The 18,729-nt window shown below is 34.4% G+C and overlaps 1 protein-coding gene across 3 annotated transcripts in view; it reads left to right on the plus strand.

Moving 5' to 3' along the window:
• The window catches only part of Acsl4 (acyl-CoA synthetase long chain family member 4), an 85,826-nt gene that overhangs the window by 36,343 nt on the left and 30,754 nt on the right, over positions 1-18,729 (plus strand). The window contains exons 3-6 of one of the 3 annotated variants that reach the window (XM_026396774.2): positions 10,811-11,050; positions 11,283-11,460; positions 13,145-13,254; positions 17,949-18,087. In XM_026396774.2, the coding sequence (XP_026252559.1) occupies positions 10,823-11,050; positions 11,283-11,460; positions 13,145-13,254; positions 17,949-18,087 (655 nt within the window). In that variant the 5' untranslated portion in view covers positions 10,811-10,822. Of the gene's footprint in view, positions 1-10,553; positions 11,051-11,282; positions 11,461-13,144; positions 13,255-17,948; positions 18,088-18,729 lie in introns of those variants that run through there. The other 2 variants (XM_026396775.2, XM_026396773.2) reach the window with 2 other exon arrangements.

The following is an 18,729-nucleotide window of genomic DNA, read 5'->3' on the forward strand; positions in this document are numbered from 1 at the left end:
TATACGCTGTATATCTGTTACTTAAATAAAACACATTTATTATAAGTTAGCTCAAAAGTTAAATTATGTAACCTATTTCTGATTATCTTATGTTAAAATCATAAATGTGTCTGACAGAGAAAAACACCCAGGAAATTAAAAATTTTACAGATGAAATCAAAATCACACCATGGAGTTGATGGGCAGTTTCATTTAGCAGCAAGGTGTAAAATCTTGAAATTGTCATTGTGTTATCTGGTTCCCTTCTGTAGCATTGAGCTATTTATGTTTCTCTCCAAATACCTAAGTCCCAGAACTGGTTTTTTCTCCCTTTTTCATGATGTTTAATAAAGTTAAATTATAACATCATACTTTGTCAATAGGTGCCACTTTTCAGCAAATTTTACATTCAATGTTACTTAGAGCTTGGTGGTAAATTATATACAAGTAATTACCAATGTAAGAAATCTACATATTTAAAAAATCAATTGCATCTCGATTGCTTAAGATGAGCAGTAGATTCATAATCATATACAGTGTATGTATAGTGTGTAGGCAGCGACATTGGCTCCTAGATCTCCTCATTTCAACATGTATAGGTAGGATCCAAAGTATGACAATTTATGACCTAGAAAAAACATCTGATGCATGGTAGAGATACTCTTAAGGCATTATGGGAGGGAATTCATGCTAGAGCCTGAAAGAGTATCTTCAACATGGCTGCCGAGGTGCTTTCTTTACTGGGAAAAGCTGGGAAGAGACTGGCAGGATGGAGACTACAGGAGTTAATATCACTCCAGGTGATGAAACGGGTTTGGTTAATCTTGTGAGAGACGCACCTAAAGATCAGTCAGAGTTGACATATGCTTTGAGTCAAAATAACTAGGCATGAGTGCTATGTGTTTCTAAAGGGCATCTATATATTCATCCCAGGTTTTTGTTTTGCTTTTTATCAGTTTTAAAATGTATTTATTATAATTACTATATAGTAATTATAATAAAAGGTTAAAGTTTGATTGCACAAATTATTTCATATTGATTAGACTTATTATTTATAAAAATTTTAACTTAGACTAAAGAGGGGCATCTAATATATATATTTCATGTGCTAATTCATCTTGCAGACTGGCTGATAGAGATCCTGCTAGCTACTCTTAATGCCTTTAATGTCTTAAAATATTAACATTTTCTAAGTTTAAAGTATAAAGTCAATTACATTGCAATATATCTCCTTAAGGTTTGATTTCATTTAACAAATATAACCATTCTTTTTAAACCATTCTTTTTAAACATAGTATTTGAGCTTTCTCTTGTGTATTTTAAAATCATTTGGAAGTTTTTAGTAGTGTGTGAAACACGATTTTTATAAAAGCACTCCACCCCTTTACAAAAGCCTTGGTGATGCAACATCTATTTAGAAATATGACTTTTAAAAGCATAACAGGTATTCTTATTTTTTTAATCTTTTGGAACTTTTGTAATTATTTTCTGGTTTAATGCTTAGTTGATACAGCTAATTCTTTTTAGAAGGGAAAATATCTCTCTTTGGTATTTAAATTAGTCTTAAAATAATGTGGGGCTTGAAAAATGTGATTTTTTAAGTGAAATCATTGATTTTCAAATTGATATTTTTTAACATTTTCATAAGAGGTTAATGTCAAAGCCAGGTGTATTTGTCATTGCTGTGTTTCAACTTGACAATTGCACTGATCTTTGCTTGGTTTAGTTCATTTCCTAAATCTTTTGGGAAAGTATCTTGGCATTAATTGACTTCAACATATTAGTTTTTTCACTATTAATTGGTGTTGTGCCACATGCTTCTGGGGGAAATGATTTCTTCTTTTAAATTCAGATTTAATTACTATGTAGTATTTTTTACTTTGTGTACTGGAGCTTAATGTATCACTAATGCTTTTTGTGTTTAACTTTTCTCAGAGTGTTTGAATTAACTGGAATGAAATACTTATCATTAAACTTGACCATAGAACAAAAAAAAAATATATCTGGTTTTTCGCTAAAACTTCTAGGATTCACCAAACATCTTGAGAGCTTTTTTTTTTTTTTTCAACCTAACCTCTGTTATTGCCGTAGGATGTAGAACAGATCAGTGTTCAATATTCAAAATTGTTGCTAGGATTTCTTCATACATAAAGTTCATTCTTATCTATTTAAATTATTCTAGTATGACCAGGATCACAGGTAGTAGAATCAGAGCCCAAATCCCTACTCACTGTACTTACTTTGGAAAATTACTTAATCTCTATGAATCTGTTATAAAGTGAGGGTATTTCTTTGAAGGATTAAATGAGGTAATATATCTAAAATATATATTAGATATATCTAATATATCTAAAGGAAAGCACACTACCTCACCCATAGTAAACATTCAACAGTGGTTAAGATTATGGTTCTCATATGGCATTAAGAACTTCAACAGGAGCACTTAACTATCCCATGACTGAAGATGATGCTCTTCCAGACAAATACATTACCTGATCTTAAGGAAGCACAACTCAGACTTCATGTTCTAACAGTGGGACAGCAGTATCACTTTTTTTTGTGTATGGAAGGACAGCATACCTTTGTAAAAGGCATTAATAAAAGAGCACAGAGTGAAAATTGTGTAACCGTTGTGCTTTTTAATCCTGTCTTTTCCCTCTGCAATAGGTGGTTTTTCCAGCCTAGTATTTTTGTTTAAGCAATCAATAACATATTCAAATTTATTCTAACTGGTAGGATTGTAAGAGCATAGTATTTCCTAGAGTGTTGGCACATAAAAATGATCTTTTTATTTTTTAGTACCTTGCTTGGATTCCAGGAGCACTTAACCACTGAGCCTCATCCCCGACCCATTTTTTTAAATCATTTTTAAAAATTTGAGCCAGGGTCTCGCTGAGAATTTTAGGGCCTTGCTAAAAACTGCTAAGACTGGCTTTGAACTTGAAATCCTCCTGCCTCAGGCTCTGGAGAGGCTGGGATTATAGGCATGTATTATACTACTGTACCTGGCCACAAATGATATTTTAAAATAAGGTTAACTGCATACAGATTATTGTACTTATATATGCTTTTACTTTTTAGTTTCAGAAAATTCTATGTACCTTCTTATTCAACAAATCTATTGAACAACTAACACAATAGAGTTACTGTTTTGGTCACTGAGGATTCAGCAGCAAACTATAAACTCTCTACCTCATGGGGATTATGTTCTAATGGGGGCATAGACATTATTCATGAAAAATAAAACCTATTATATATTAGTGAAAAGTGCTAAGGAGAAAAATAAAGCAAGAAAGGAAGTGTCAGAGGTTTGGTTTTCAAAGAGGGTGACTGAAGAAGTCCCCTCTGAGAAGTTACTTGATTAAAGACAAAAAAGAAGCAAGGGAATAACCTACACAGATATCTTGGAAGAACATTTCAGGCAGAGAGTATAGAAAGTACAAAGGCAAGATCATTTTTGATATGTTCCAGGAACATCAAGGGACAAGTAGAACTGCTGTAGAATGAGCCAGGGGAAAGAGTAGTAGGAGGTGAGGTAAGAAACTTGATGTGTAGCAGAAAGATAATGTATTTTTGTAGATCACAATAAGAACTTTAGCTTTTGAATGAATCATTTGGCAATTCTTTGAAGATTTTTGAGCAGAGGAATGATATGATCTAATTTACATTTTAAGAAGAGCACTCGAGCTGCTGGGTTTAGAATTTATTGTAGGGGCAGAAGGTAAAAGTAGGTAGATTAAATCAGTTATTGCATTTATCCACATGAGCGATGATAATGGCTTGAACCAGAATGGCAATAGTGAAGATGGTGAAAAATAGTTGAGTTAGATATTTATTAAGTAGAGCCATTAAGTTTTACTGATGTCTAGGAAGTGGTAGAATGTGTGAGAAAGAGAAGGCTAAGTATGAATCCAAGATTTTTGGTCAAAGCTACTGAAATATACTGAGACAGACAAGACTGGGAGAAATAGAATTGTGGAAGGACAATCAGTGGCTTAGTTTTGAACATGCTAAGTTTGAGGTATTTAACTGACATCTAAATGGATTCAGTAAGGAAACTTTTGGATATACAAATTTGTATTTAAGGCAGACTTCCAGGCTGGAGGGTGGGGGAGAAATTTGGGAATCATCACCATATGTATGATATTTAAAGCTACAGGACTAAATGAGATCATGTAGGATTGAGTGGAAATAAATGAAAGATTCAGGGAATGAGCAGGATAGCATTTAGATGTCAGGAAGATGATGAAGAAGCAAGAAAGAAAACTGAAAAGGAACACCCAGAGAAATAAGAAAACCTGAAGAATGCAGTGTCCTGGAAGCCAAACAAAAATTTCAAGTAGAAGGGTCAACTGTGTTAAAGGCTACCAGTGGGTGAAGGAAGATGAGGGCTGAACTTTAATTGACCATTGAGTCTAACAATACGCAAGTCTTTGGCAACGTTGATCAGAAAAATTTTATGTAGTGGTAGGGGACAAAAGCCTGCATGTACTGGGTTCCAGAGAAAATCGAAGGTAACTGTAAGACACTGCATAGACTGTTGCAAGGAGTCCTAAAGAGAAGAAGAACTGGTATAACTGAGAGCTAGGTACAAGAGAGGGAATGGTTTTTAAGATGAAAGATAGTAGTTTGTTACTACACTGATAAGAACAATTCAGTACAGCAGGAAATATTAATGGTGCAGGAGGGAGAAGGACAAAGGGGTAGAACAGCACCACCATGACCATGTATATACAAAGGTGTCGTGCACAAGTGAAGGGGTTGCCCTCAGCTGTGAGCATACACAGTTCCTCCACAGTCACAGAAGAGTGAAGCACATGGGGCCACAGATGCGAGTAGGCTGATAATCAGGGAAGTCTGTGAAGCTTTTTAGATTATTTCAATTTTCTCTGAAAAATAGTAAGCCAGGTCAGAAACTGAGAATGAGGTTGGAAGTGGAACATTGGGGGTCTGAAGAGAGAGAATAAGGTGTGAAACCTAGAAGTGTGAGCTGGTGAGTAGACTCATGCAAGTGTGGCTTCTGTGCAGCATGGAGAGCCCATTTGAAGTTGCAACCATGAACCTAAAGTGAGACATTCAGGACAGTAATGTGTTTCTTCAAATTCAGCTATGTGAGTACATTGTGTGGAGAATTGAATTGAACCAGGTTGTGGTTTAGCTGAGTTCAGCAAAGTGAGAGAGTGACAAGAGTTGAGAGTATGTGCCGGGGACTGATTTTGATTGCCCATGCAATTTTTATGGGAGAAAACAAAGGATTATCCCAGGAATACTACAAAGTAGGTAATATAAACAGTATTCGTACTTTACAGATGAAGCTGCTGATAAAGTTTTTAAGTGACAGGTCATATCTCATAACTTGTTCAAAGCCACACTTGAAAGCAGACATTGAGGTTAGAATTGATAACTGCCTGGCATATCAGACTTTCTCCAGAATACAATTCATCTTCCCTTAGTACACACCAGAGCATTCAATCTTGAGTTGCAAAATCATCATACACACGTCTTTAATGTCTAGCTGCTGTGTAGTAAAGTTGATTAGGAAATCATTGTTTTCTCACAGACTTACATCATAAAAATGGATCAGCAGTTTACATGAAAAACATTAAACATTTGCCATATTACTTTCTGTTTTTCAAAAACATCCTATGCTGTTCTTTCCCCTTTCATTTGCTCAGCTATTTATTTTCACTGTTAGAACTGTCCTTGTGTCCCAATCATTGTCCCTTGCTTTTGAAAACATAGCCATCCTTAACAATTATTACGAAAACTCTGTGTGTGTGTGTGTATGTATGAGAGAGAGAGAGAGAGAGAGAGAGAGAGAGAGAGAGAGAGAGAGAGAGAAAAGAAAAAGATAGACACAGACCTTTCTTGATGGCTGAAATTTCTCATCCACCCCAAAGTGGATGCAATTTTCCTGCTCTTTTGAATTCCTTTAGCATTTTGTTCCTTCTGCTTTTATGGAGCTTTTCATATTCTGCTCTATGGTTATTCATGAGTTAATCTCTCTGTTCCTACCATGCATTTGAACACATATTATTTGAACATATACAGGCTTTAAAGTTTGAGGGTGTATTTTACTCATGTTGTATCAACTACTCAACACAATTCTCTTACATGCAAACTTTTTTAAAGTGAAATGAAATGTTCAAATCTTTTTTTGAAATGAATTTATCAGTAAACCAAGTGTGACTCCAGAAAACCTTTGGAAAAGAACGATTTTAAGATGATAAGCAAAACAGGGCAGAGGCCAACTGGTGTGCCTGAAAGATCACTGGGTGTTCAGTTTGTGCTATACAATTCATTTGCTTCTCTTTAAGATTAGAGATCAGAAAATATCAGTGGTTTGAATACTCAGCTGAACAGGACGTTCTAAGGAGTCCCATCAGGGACTATTACAGCCTCCTCTACTTGAGCAGCTCTGCTTTTTGTTTTATCTATATTTGTATTTTCTCATCCATGTAAATTTTATTCAAATGGATGATCCATGATGACTCCCTCACCATGATCAGAAAAAAAATTAAAAACTTTGAAACTAAATGATCTCTCTGGTCTCCCCTCACCTGAATGTCCTTTGAGCATTGCCTAGTGTGTACATTTAGTATGGCTCTGTACTAAGCACTGAAGGTATGTAGAAGGTATTTCCCTTCCTCCAAGACTTAACAATGAATACATATAATAGATTAAATATATGCATCGTCATGAATGACTAAAAACCATACAATGAAATTTACATCAAATAAATTATGAGCTTTTTTTTTTTTAAAAAAAAATTTAGTTGTAGTTGGACGCAATACCTTTATTTATTTGTTTTTATGTGGTGCTGAGGACTGAACCCAGGGCCTCACATGCACTAGACAAGCACTCTACCACTGAGCCACAACCCCAGCTTCCTTGAACAATGAGCTTTTTTTTTTTTTAACACAAAAAAAAAATTAGTTGTAACTAGACACAATAACTATTTCACTTATTTTTATGTGGTGCTGAGGATCAAACCCAGGGCCTTGCACATACTAGGTGAGCGCTCTACCACTGAGCCACAACCCCAGCCCAAATGATGAGCTTTTCAGAAATTGATTTCTACTTCTTTGTATGTCTTTGGCCCTAAGTATGACAATTTTTCATTTGAGGGTGGGTTAGTATTTAAGGAAATTTTAGATATTTGAAGACATATTTTTTGTCTTCTAATATTGTCCCTGAGAATTTATATATCCAAACAAGTATTTTTAATTTTGGTATCTTTTATATTTCCAATAAGAAGTTATGTTTTAAAAATTATGTATGTAAGTTAGTTCATTGTCTTATCTTTCAAGTTTTATTAAGGGGAATTACCAAATCTTTGTTATAAAAAAGAGGTATTGGGTTTCACAGATTTGAGGATTGCTAGTCTTTGCTGCATACTTAGGTGCCCTGTTTTATGGAAATGATAGTAATATAATGAAGTATCAGATTGAGTGGTTGATAATATAGGAACATAGAAAAAGGCAAGATTATTGTAGACTTGAGTACTCATGGAATTTCCAATGAAAGAGAGGACTGTATCAGGGGATCTTGTGTATATGAAGGCCAGAGGCACTATGATAGACACTTGACATATCCTATCTTGAAGAAATGAATGACCAGACTTGTCAGATTGAGAAAGCAATTTCTAGGTGTTAAGTGTGTAACTGAATTTAAAGTTGGAAGGTGTTTTAGTTAGCTTTTTCACTGCTGTGACTAAGTGACCCAACCAGAATAATTGTAAAGGAGGATAAGTTTATTTGAGAGCTCACGGTTTCAGAGGTCCTAGTCCATACAAGCAGGCTCCAATATTTGGGGCTCGAGGTGAGGCTGAACATCATGGAGGAAGAGAGTGGCCAAGGAAAGTGGTTTATATGATGATGGGGGTGGGGGTGGGGCGGGGAGAGAGAGGGAGAGAGAGAGAGATATTCCACTCTCCTGATTCCTGTTACAAAGTATGTACCCCATAGCCACACCCCCAATGAACCACTTCCTCCAGCCACACTCCACTTACCTTCAGTTACCATTCAGTTAATCCCATCAGGGATTCAATTCTCCTCCAACCTTAAATTGTCTCACACAAGAGCTTTTGGGGTACACCTCACATGCAAACCATAACAGAAGAACTTTTCTGTCTAGGTCAGAAATTCTTAATTCAGGGTTGTTGTCACACAGGGTTCATGAATTGAAATCAGGGAACTTATCCCCTGGAATTGTCTATATAATTTGCAGATCCCTCTGTGGGGAACAGGATTCATAATTCTCACTGAATTCTCAAAGGGCCCATCTACTAAGAGGTTAAGGCTTACTGATCTAATTTGATCCTGAACCAAGATGATTTGCTCAAGTTTACACAGCCACTTGGTGGCAGAGATGAGGTCTGAAACCCAGTGACTTCTAGTTTCATGTTCACTTCACCACACTCAGCTGAAGGACATGAACAAAGGCATAGGCAGGATTAGGTTACCATTTTGTACTAATCAATGTAAAAACAACTAGCATGCAGTCAATTGAATTAAGACTAGTAGTCTGTTTATATAAGTTGCAGAAGGATGTGCTTCAATTTGTCTTTGAAGTGAACTAATATTTTAATTTTCATAGTTGAACTATACCTTGCCACTCACCAAAATAGCTTTTTTACCCAAAGTCTGACTCCCTGCAGGATAATATTATCCCTGAGAATGTTTCTGTCCTTCCTTTACAAAGGCATGGTTTTTCTTACCTGCATTGGTCCCCGGTTTTTTGCCTAATCAAATCAAAACTACTTTGCTTAATCTGTCATATCCTGTACTACCATAGTCTATTTAACCAACCTATACCCCATCCCCTAAAGTCTTCTTATTCCTACTTCATTTTTCATCATGGGATTTCCTTATCTCAACCGCCCTCCATTCTTCCTCCATCTACAGATGCCTAACATAAGGTCTAGCTTAAATAAATCTAATCCCTACAAATACCCTTGTAGTTACTGTTGCCCATTTTGCATTTTTTTCAACTCCTCTTACATTTACTGCACACCTCAGCACTCTGTTACGTATTACCTCAGTGCTCTTCAATGGAAATGCTTCAGTGGTCACCTTGGGAGTTGGATTCCAGGAGGTCTGGAGGGAGACTCCCAGACATCTCTAATTCCTACTTTACCCAAAGCAAATCCAGTTCATTATTAAGTATGGGCAGTTTGTATATAAGTTTTCATTCGAACAAATAGTTTAGCTGTCCCCCTTCCTGCATCCTCCAAATTTTGAATAACACTGGATCTTTAGATGCTAATTGCCTCAAGTGTTAAAACACAATAGGTGAGGGACAGGATTTAATGCTGCTTCAGACTTGTACTACTACTCCTAAGCAACTGATACAATTTTGATTATAACGTGGGTACTTGGGAAATAATTTTAAAATTGCTCCCATTTTGGGAATAGGACATAGTGTTCAACATTACTTCAGAAATTTACCTTAATGAAGAACTCAGAATAATATTTCTGGGTTGTTCCTTAAGAAATTAACCTAAATTGTGCTCATCCTCTCTTTGGGACACAAAACCTAATCTAATCTAATTTAAAGCTGTCTTGTTCATATACACATATTTAGAGAAACCTCATTATTGGCATACCCTACTCTCCCAAATTTTGGTCAAACTTAAATATTATACTTATGTATTTGCACCAGCTTTAGTGTTACCCACCTGTTTTCGTTGACTTTTTCATTGCTGTGACCAAAAGACCTGCCAAGAACTATTTTGGAGGAGGAAACATTTATTTAGTGCTCATGGTTTCAGAGGCCTCAGTCCATACATGTCCTACTTTCATCCTCAGGGCCCAGAGAGAGGCAGAACATCATAGCAGAAGAGTGTGGTGGAGGAAAGTGGCTCAGGGCATTGTACCAAGAAACAGAGAGAGAGAGCTCTACTCAACAAGGACAAAATATAAACCCCAAAGGCATGCCCCTAGGGACACACCTCCTCCAGCCACAGCCTACCTGCTTACAGTTACCACTAACTTAATCAACATCAGGAAATTAATGTGCTAATTAAGTTAAGGCTCTCATAACCTACTCATTTCACCTCCAAACATTCTTGCATTTTCTTACACATGATTTTTGGGAAATACCTCAAATCTAAACCAGAATGCAATCTGACTTCTAGAATGATGTGCAGAGTACCAGTACACCTAAAAACTCAGAAAACATTAAATTAAGGGGCTGGGGTTGTAGCTCAGTGGTTTAGTGCTTGCCTCGTATGCATGAGGCACTGGGTTCAATCCTCAGCACCACATAAAAATAAATAAAATAAAGTTATAAAAGTACATATTTAAAAAAACATTAAATTAAGAATTTGGTGCACTGAAAAACATTTATTGTTGTTAATGACTGAAAAATGAAAAATGCCAGTCTTTCAGACCAGTTATTTCAGCTCTCTGTATTAAATCAATTATATAAACTAATAAAGACCTGAGTATTTAAATCAATTGTGCTATCAACTTGTTAATACTTTTATTTTGTTTTTTTTTTTCCTGCTTTCTGCCTGGTTCATTATCTTCACCTACAGGTGTACTTTTTTGTCGGCTTCCAAAGATTACTAACTTTTATCTGTATCACTAAAACTGAACTGCCTTGGCTCTACTGCTACTTTTACTGCTGCTTCCATTATTGCCTTCTTCAGCAAACTAAGGCTTTCAGAAGCCAAAGAATAACAAGAAATAAGCATCATATTAGAAGCCTTTCCACTATGAAACTTAAACTAAATGTGCTCACCATTATTTTGCTGCCTGTCCACTTGTTAATAACAATATACAGTGCCCTTATATTTATTCCATGGTATTTTCTTACCAATGCCAAGAAGAAAAACGCTATGGCAAAGAGAATAAAAGCTAAACCTACTTCAGACAAACCTGGAAGTCCATATCGCTCTGTCACACACTTCGACTCACTAGCTGTCATAGACATCCCTGGAGCAGACACTCTGGATAAATTATTTGACCATGCTGTATCTAAGTTTGGGAAGAAGGATAGCCTTGGGACCAGGGAAATCCTAAGTGAAGAAAATGAAATGCAGCCAAATGGAAAAGTCTTCAAGAAGGTAAAGCATTTTTGTTCTTTTAATTTTTTTAAGGAACTTCATTTTTCTTTATCATAAATTGAGGGAATTTTAAATATGCCGCCATTCTGTTACAGTACTGTATAACTAAATATCAAAAGGCACTTTTCATGGCTTCTGGGTATTTGCTTAAGGGCACTGTGCACTTTGAATGTTATTGTAATTACTTATTTGAATAAATATACTAATATTAGAGAATGTCTCACTTTAACAGTTAATTCTCGGGAATTATAAATGGATGAACTATATCGAAGTGAACCGTAGAGTAAATAACTTTGGTAGTGGACTTACTGCATTGGGACTGAAACCAAAGAACACCATTGCCATTTTCTGTGAGACCAGGGCTGAATGGATGATTGCAGCACAGACCTGCTTTAAGTACAACTTTCCTCGTAAGTGCCCTATGTTTCTTTTGGTGTGGGGTGGGTGCTTTGCTTAAATGTGAAAATTGGTCCATAGGCTGGATATATAGCTAGCTCAGTGTTAGAGCACTTGCTTAGAATGTCTGAAGCCCTAAGTTCAATCCCAGCACAACATACACAAAAAAACAATTGTTCTGAGATGCTCCTGTTTTCAAAGTAGGTCATCTGAACTGGTAGTGTAGCTCAGTGGTAAAGTGCTTATCTAGCATGCTTAAGGCCCTGGGTTCAGTCCTCCAGCACTACAAAACAAATAAAAGTAAAAACAACCTGCCAAAAAAACTTTGAAACAAAATAAATGCTCTTTAGCCTTTCTTTCGCATGAGTTATGTCTATAAAATGGTATGTACTGTTGTGACTAAAAGATGTCCAATAACTCCTGTCAAAGATAGTAACTTGTACAAGCTAGTATGAGAATTGGCATCTTAATGGGTATAATGTGGAATTTTACTTTTCTATTGGAAATGAATTATGCCTGAAAGGCTTGGGATTTGGGGGTTTTGGTTTTGTATATGCAAAATGATTAAGGCAACAACAACAAAAAAACATTGCTTAGGATAATTCTAGTTCATTGGTTGACTTAGATGCCTCTTATTTGACTTATTCCATTTTGCACATGAAATTGGTTTGTAACATCTTGAACTGGTATTAGAGATGTTAGATGGAAAGTAAAATTGGGTATGTTTCTGATATGTAAGCATTTGTTTTTGCCATTGTGTAAGAAATTTTTAATATTTGAGTTCAGAACAATGTCTTGCCACAAAGCAAGCACTCCGTTGTTTTTTGAGTGAAATAGAATATCCTAGGTTTAGTGTAAGAATCAGAGTTTGTATATCAAACAAAAATAGATAATATGAAAATGATTCCATAGGTACCCATAACCCAACTTCAAACAATCATCAACAGTGAAAAGTGGCTATTCTTAACTATGTTGATGTTTCTGTTACCAAGAGCTGAATTTCCATGTCAACTTTAGGTTTAAGTTTAGCAGATGTCCTTTGATTCCACCTAAACTTGTTTTAAGTTTATATTATCTTTGTGTAGTGGCTGCTAAGGAGTAGAACTCCTTTGCCCCCTCAGGTAAGACATAGAAGTCACTAATCAGATTAGAAATTGGACCCACTGAAAAAGCTTCTTAGAAAGAGTGAGAACATTATTAGTGGCTAATCTTCTGACATGAGATTCTCAAGCTTTATCAAGAATGGATCTGTTTGGGGGAACCATGACCAATAAAAGTATGTGGCACAAGGGAGCTCTTGCTGGGATAGCCCTGACCTGAGTTAAGAGTTTGGCCAGGACCTGATGACCTTGAACATTATAGTTGACTGATTTTTGGTGAGTTATGACACTTCTAGTATTTCTGGGTTTGTTCGGGTTTAGAAAGTTAGAGTGGGTTGGGGGTAGAGTGCTTGCCTAGTATGCATGAGGCCCTGGGTTTTATCCCCAGCACTGCAAAAATATATATATATATATATATATATATATAAATTCCTGGGAATTTGTAAGGATACCTTTGGGGTATTTGGGAGACTTTGAAATAAAATTAAACTACGAAATGCATTTATGTCTTTTAGTGTTCATATCATTAAGGACTGACTTAAATGTTATCTTTCTAGTAAGTATTTATTGTTTAATATTTGTTTTTTTAATTACATAGTTGTGACTTTATATGCCACACTTGGCAAAGAAGCAGTAGTTCATGGACTAAATGAATCCGAGGCTTCTTATCTGATTACTAGTGTTGAACTTCTGGAAAGCAAACTTAAGGTAAGTATGAAAGTTTCCTTTTGTAAACTTTATTTTTAATACATAAAATATCAAAATTATTTATATTCATGGGGTATTATGTGATGTTTCAAAACACATATACATTATGCAATGTTTAAATCAGTTTAAATTTACTGTTTCCTCAAACATTTCTTTATGGTAAAAACTTTCAATATACTTTTTATTTTCTAATATACTTTGTTCTAGCTTTTTGAGACACATAATGCATTATTGTTCTCTGTAGTCATCCTACTATGGAATAACACACCAGAACTTCATGCTCCTATCCAACTGTAACTTAGTGTCCATTGTTAAACCTCTCCCCATCCCCCCCCCCTTTTCCCTTTTATTATCCCCAGCCTCTGGCAATTACCATTACATTCTACTCCAAGACCAATTTTTTGGAATCCACATGTGAGTGGGATCATGCATTATTTGTCTTTTTGTACCTGGCTCATTTCATTTGACATAACAATCTCCATTCTATCTATCTTGTTGTGAAGAATAGAGTTTTCACTTTTATGGTTGCATAGCATTCCATTGTGTATGTGTATCACATTTTCTGTATTCATTCATCCACTGATGGACACTTAGGTTGTTCTGTTTCTTGGCTATTATAAATAATGCTGCATTGGAGATGTGGCTCAAGCGGTATCGCGCTCGCCTGGCATGTGTGTGGTCTGGGTTCGATCTTCAGCACCACATACAAACAAAGATGTTGTGTCTGCTGAAAGCTAAAAAATAAATAAATAAATAAATATTAAAAAAAGAAAAAGAAACCTGCTTATTTAAAAATAAATAAATAAATAATGCTGCTATGACCATGGGAGTGCAGGTGTCTCTTTACCACAATGATTTCACTTTATGTGGACATATACTCAGTAGTAGATTGCCGAATAATATGGTAGTTCTGTTTGAGGAACCTCCATACTGTTTTCCATAATGGCTATACTAATTTATATTTCTATCAACAATGTACAAAGGCTCCTTTTTCTTCACATCCTTGCTAGCATGTATTTTTAGTTTTTCTGATAATAACCATTCTAATTGATATCTCATTATGACTTTGATTTTCATTTCCCTAATTATTAGTGACGTTGAGCATTTTTCATACACTTGTTGGCCATTGTATATCATCTGTTGAGAAGTGTCAATTTAGGTGTTTTGCTCATTTTAAAATTTGGTTATTTGTTTTTGTTCTTTTGAGTTTTTTGGAATTCCTTGTGTATTCTGGATATTAAGCCCTTGTCAGATACATAGTTTACATATATTTTCTTCTATCTTATAGATTGTTGTTTCACTCTGATGATTGTTTTCCTGCATGTAGATACCCATTTTCCCCCAGCACCATCTCTTTTCTTTTTTTATTAGAGCATTATAATTATACATTAGTATTTGGGTTCACTTTGACAAAATCATACATGTAAAGAATTTGTTTTTAATCCCTGTCCCTCCTTTTTCTTCCTTTCTCCCTCCCCTATTCTCCTTCCTCAACTGTACTAATCTTCTTTTTACTTCTTTATTAACTTATTTTTGATTGGTACTTTTTACAAATACATAAAGGTAAAATTCTCTTTAGTGTATATATATAAAATTCTCTTTTATTTATATATATATATATATATATATATATAAATGATTCTGTTAGATTCATTCCATATTTCTTCCCCTTTCCCTTCTTTCCTCTTTCCCTCTCATTCTCCTAATTCACCGATCTTCCCTATATCCTTGCAATACCCCATCCCCTCTCCCACTGCTATCTTTCCCTTATTTTGCTGTATCTTCCACATACAAGAGAAAACATTTGACCCTTGATTTTTCTGAGTTTGGCTTATTTCACTTAGCATGATGTTTTCCAGTTCTACCATTTAGTGCAAATGCCATTATTTCATTCTTCTTTATGCTTGAGTAGAACTCTATTTTATATCTATCTATCTATCTATCATCTATCTATCTATCTATCTATCTATCTATATATCTATATATATATCTATATCTATCTATCTATCTATCTATCTATCTATCTATATATATATCTATATCTATCTATCTATCTATCTATCTATCTATCTATCTATCTATATATATCCTTGCCAGTATTTGTTATTATTTGTTTTCTTGATAAAATTGACATTCTAACTTGAGTGAGAAGAAATATTAGTGTAATTTTGATCTTCATATCCCTTGATAGAGATGTCAAATGCTTTTTCATATATTGGTGGTTATTTATGTTTCATCTTTTGATTTCTGTTTAGTTCTTTTACACATTTATTGATTTTTTTCTTTTTGGTATTGAGTTTTTGGGTTTTTTTTTTATATATTCTGGATATTAATCTGCTGTTAGAGAAGTAGTTCCAGCACTGTTTCTTGAAAAGACTGTCCTATGTGCTCTTAGCACCTTTGTTGACAGTTGGCTATAGGTGCTTGAGTTTACTTCTAGGCTCTCTATTTTATTTCATTGGTCTATGTGTCTGTTTTTATGTCAGTGTCATGCTGTTTGGATTACTATAGCTTTATAGGATATTTGAAAGTAAGATAGTATGATGCTTCCTGCCTTTTTCTTTTTGTTCAAGATTGCTTTGGTTATTCAGAGTTTTTTCATTTTTCCATACAACATTTTCATAGGGATTGCATTGAATCTCTAGATCACTTTGGGTAGTGGACATTTTTAAAAATTTTTTTGGTTGTAGATAGACAGAGTACCTTTTTTAAAATTTTATTTTTATGTGGTGATTAGGGTCAAACCTACTGCTTCACACGTGTGAGGCAAGTGTTCTACCTCTTAGCTACAACCCCCAGCCCCAGTATGGACATTTTAACATTATTGATTCTTTCAATCCATGAACAAGGGATGTCTTACCATTTATTTGTGTCCTCTTCAATTTCTTTCACTAGTGTTTTATAATTTTTATTGTGGAGATCTCTTACCTCCTTGTTTAATTTTTGTATGTATTTAATTTTTTGGTAGCTATTTTAAATTAGATTGCTTTCTTGATTTCATTTTGAGATAATTCACTACTGGTGCATAGAAATTCTGCTGATTTTTGTATGTTGATTTTGTTTCCTGCAATATTGCTGATTTAATTTATTAGCTCTATTTTTTTTTTTCTGATTGTGGAGTTTTGGGGGTTTCCTGTATGTAAGGTCATGAAAGTGACAATTTAACGTCTACTTTTCCAATTTGGATGCCCTTTAATTTTTTTTAAATTTTCTCTAGTTGCTCAGGATAGGGCTTCTAGCACTGTGTTGAATAAAAATGATGAAAATGGGCATCCTTGTCTTGTTCCAGATTTTAGAAACCTTTCAGCTTTTCACCGTTCAGTATAATGTTAGCTGTTGGCTTATCATAAATGTTCTGTATTATATTGTTGTGTGTATATTATATGCCTAATTTGTTCAGCAGTTTTATTATGAAGGGATTTTGCATTTTATTGAATGCCTTTTCTGCATCTGTTGAGATGACATATAGATTTTGTCTCATTTTTATTGAAATGGGTGCATTATGTTTTGGTTTCCATATGTTGAAACACCTTTGCATCCCTGGGTTGAATCTCAGTTGATCATAAAAATCTCTAATGATCCTTCATATTTCTTTGGTGTCAGTTGTAGTATTTCCCTTTTCATTTTTGATTTTATTCATTTGAGTCTCCTTTTTTCTTAGTCTATCTGTGAGTTTGTCTATTTTTCTTATATTTTTGGAACGAACACCTCTTGGTTTTCTTGATATTTTATATTGTTTATTTAATGTCTATTTCATTTTATTTATGCTCTTACTTTTTAATTTCTTTCCTTGTACTAATTTAGGAATTGTTCTTATTTTTCTAGTTCTTTGAGATACAGTTATCAGTTGATTATTTGAGCTCTTTCTGCTTTTTTTAATTTAGATATTAATTGCTATAAATTTCCCTCTTATTACTGCTTTTGCAATATCCCATAGGTTTTAGTATACTATGTGTTAATTTTCATTTGTTTAAAGACATTTTTAGGGGCTGGGGATGTGGCTCAAGCGGCAGCGCACTCGCCTGGCATGTGTACGGCCCGGGTTCGAACCTCAGCACCACATACAAAGATGTTGTGTCCACCGAAAACTAAAAAATAAATATTAAAAAATTCTCTCTTTCTCTAAAAAAAGACATTTTCAGTTTACTTTTTGATCTCTTCCTTGATCAATTTTTGTTTAAAAACAAGTTGCTTACTTTTCATGTATTTTTAGATTTTTTTTTCATGTATAGATTTTTCATACATTTATAGATTTTTGCTTTGTGGTTATGATGAAGCTTACAAAATTTCTTTTGTTTTCCACCAAACTATTTTAAATGATATCAACTTAGCATTATCATAAAAAAGAAAAAGAGAATATATACTATAAGAAAACTCTGCACTGCTACTTCTTTCTTTCCCACATTTTGAATTTTTGATATCTAATATTACATCTTTTTATATTGTCCATCTCTTAAGACATTAGTGTAATTATTTTTATATTAATTGTTTTGTAGTTTCATCCTGAAGATAAAAGGGCTATGTACCATATTTAAAATATAAAAGCATTCTACTTTCTGTGTATATTTGCTCTCAATAGTGAAATTTTCTTTTAATTCACCACAGTCTTTATGGGTTGGACTGGAAAATGTTCGATTATTGAGTTTTTGTTGAAGGCCCAAATTCAATAGCTGGGTTTTCTTTCTATTCAACAGACTGCACTGTTAGATATCAGTTCTGTTAAACACATAATTTATGTGGATAATAAGACTATCAATAAAGCAGAATACCCTGAAGGATTTGAGATTCACAGCATGCAATCAGTAGAAGAGTTGGGATCCAAGCCAGAAAACTGTAAGTAAAGCAGTTAAAATAAATTCATTTTTCTATCCAAGGTTTGTCATTTCATAGGTTAGGAAAAAAGTGACATGAGGGAAAACACTAAAGATTTTTGATTAAAAAACTTTTTAATTATTTAAAAACTGTCAAAATATATATGATGAAGATTTTTGTCTCCCTTTTTCCTCAAGAGGGAACCATTGTTTAAAATTTGCTAAATAGTTGAGTTGTAATAAATGGTTAGATTTTTGGCAGATTTGCCAAACTTTTTTTTTTTTTTTACCAGAGATTGAACCTAAGGGTGCTTAATCACTGAGCTACATCCCCAGCTCTTTTATTTTTATATATGTATTTGAGACAGAGTCTTACTAAATTGCTTAGGTCCTCGCTAAGTTGCTTAGGGCCTTACTAAGTTGCTGAGATTGCCTTTGAACTTGCAATCCTACTGCCTCAGTCTCTTGAGCTGCTGGGATTATAGGTTAATAATCCCGTAATTATAGGATCATGCCACAGCACCTGTAAAAACTTTCCTTTTTTAAAAAAATAGCTTATAAAATAAATATTAAAAATTCAAAAAAAAATAGCTTATAAAACTCTTCCATTTTGAACTCACAAAAAGAAAAGATCTTGGGCTTTTCATTCAATAGTTTTTTAAAA

Source organism: Urocitellus parryii, chromosome X (assembly GCF_045843805.1).
Source record: "Urocitellus parryii isolate mUroPar1 chromosome X, mUroPar1.hap1, whole genome shotgun sequence".
Lineage (NCBI taxonomy): Eukaryota > Metazoa > Chordata > Mammalia > Rodentia > Sciuridae > Urocitellus > Urocitellus parryii.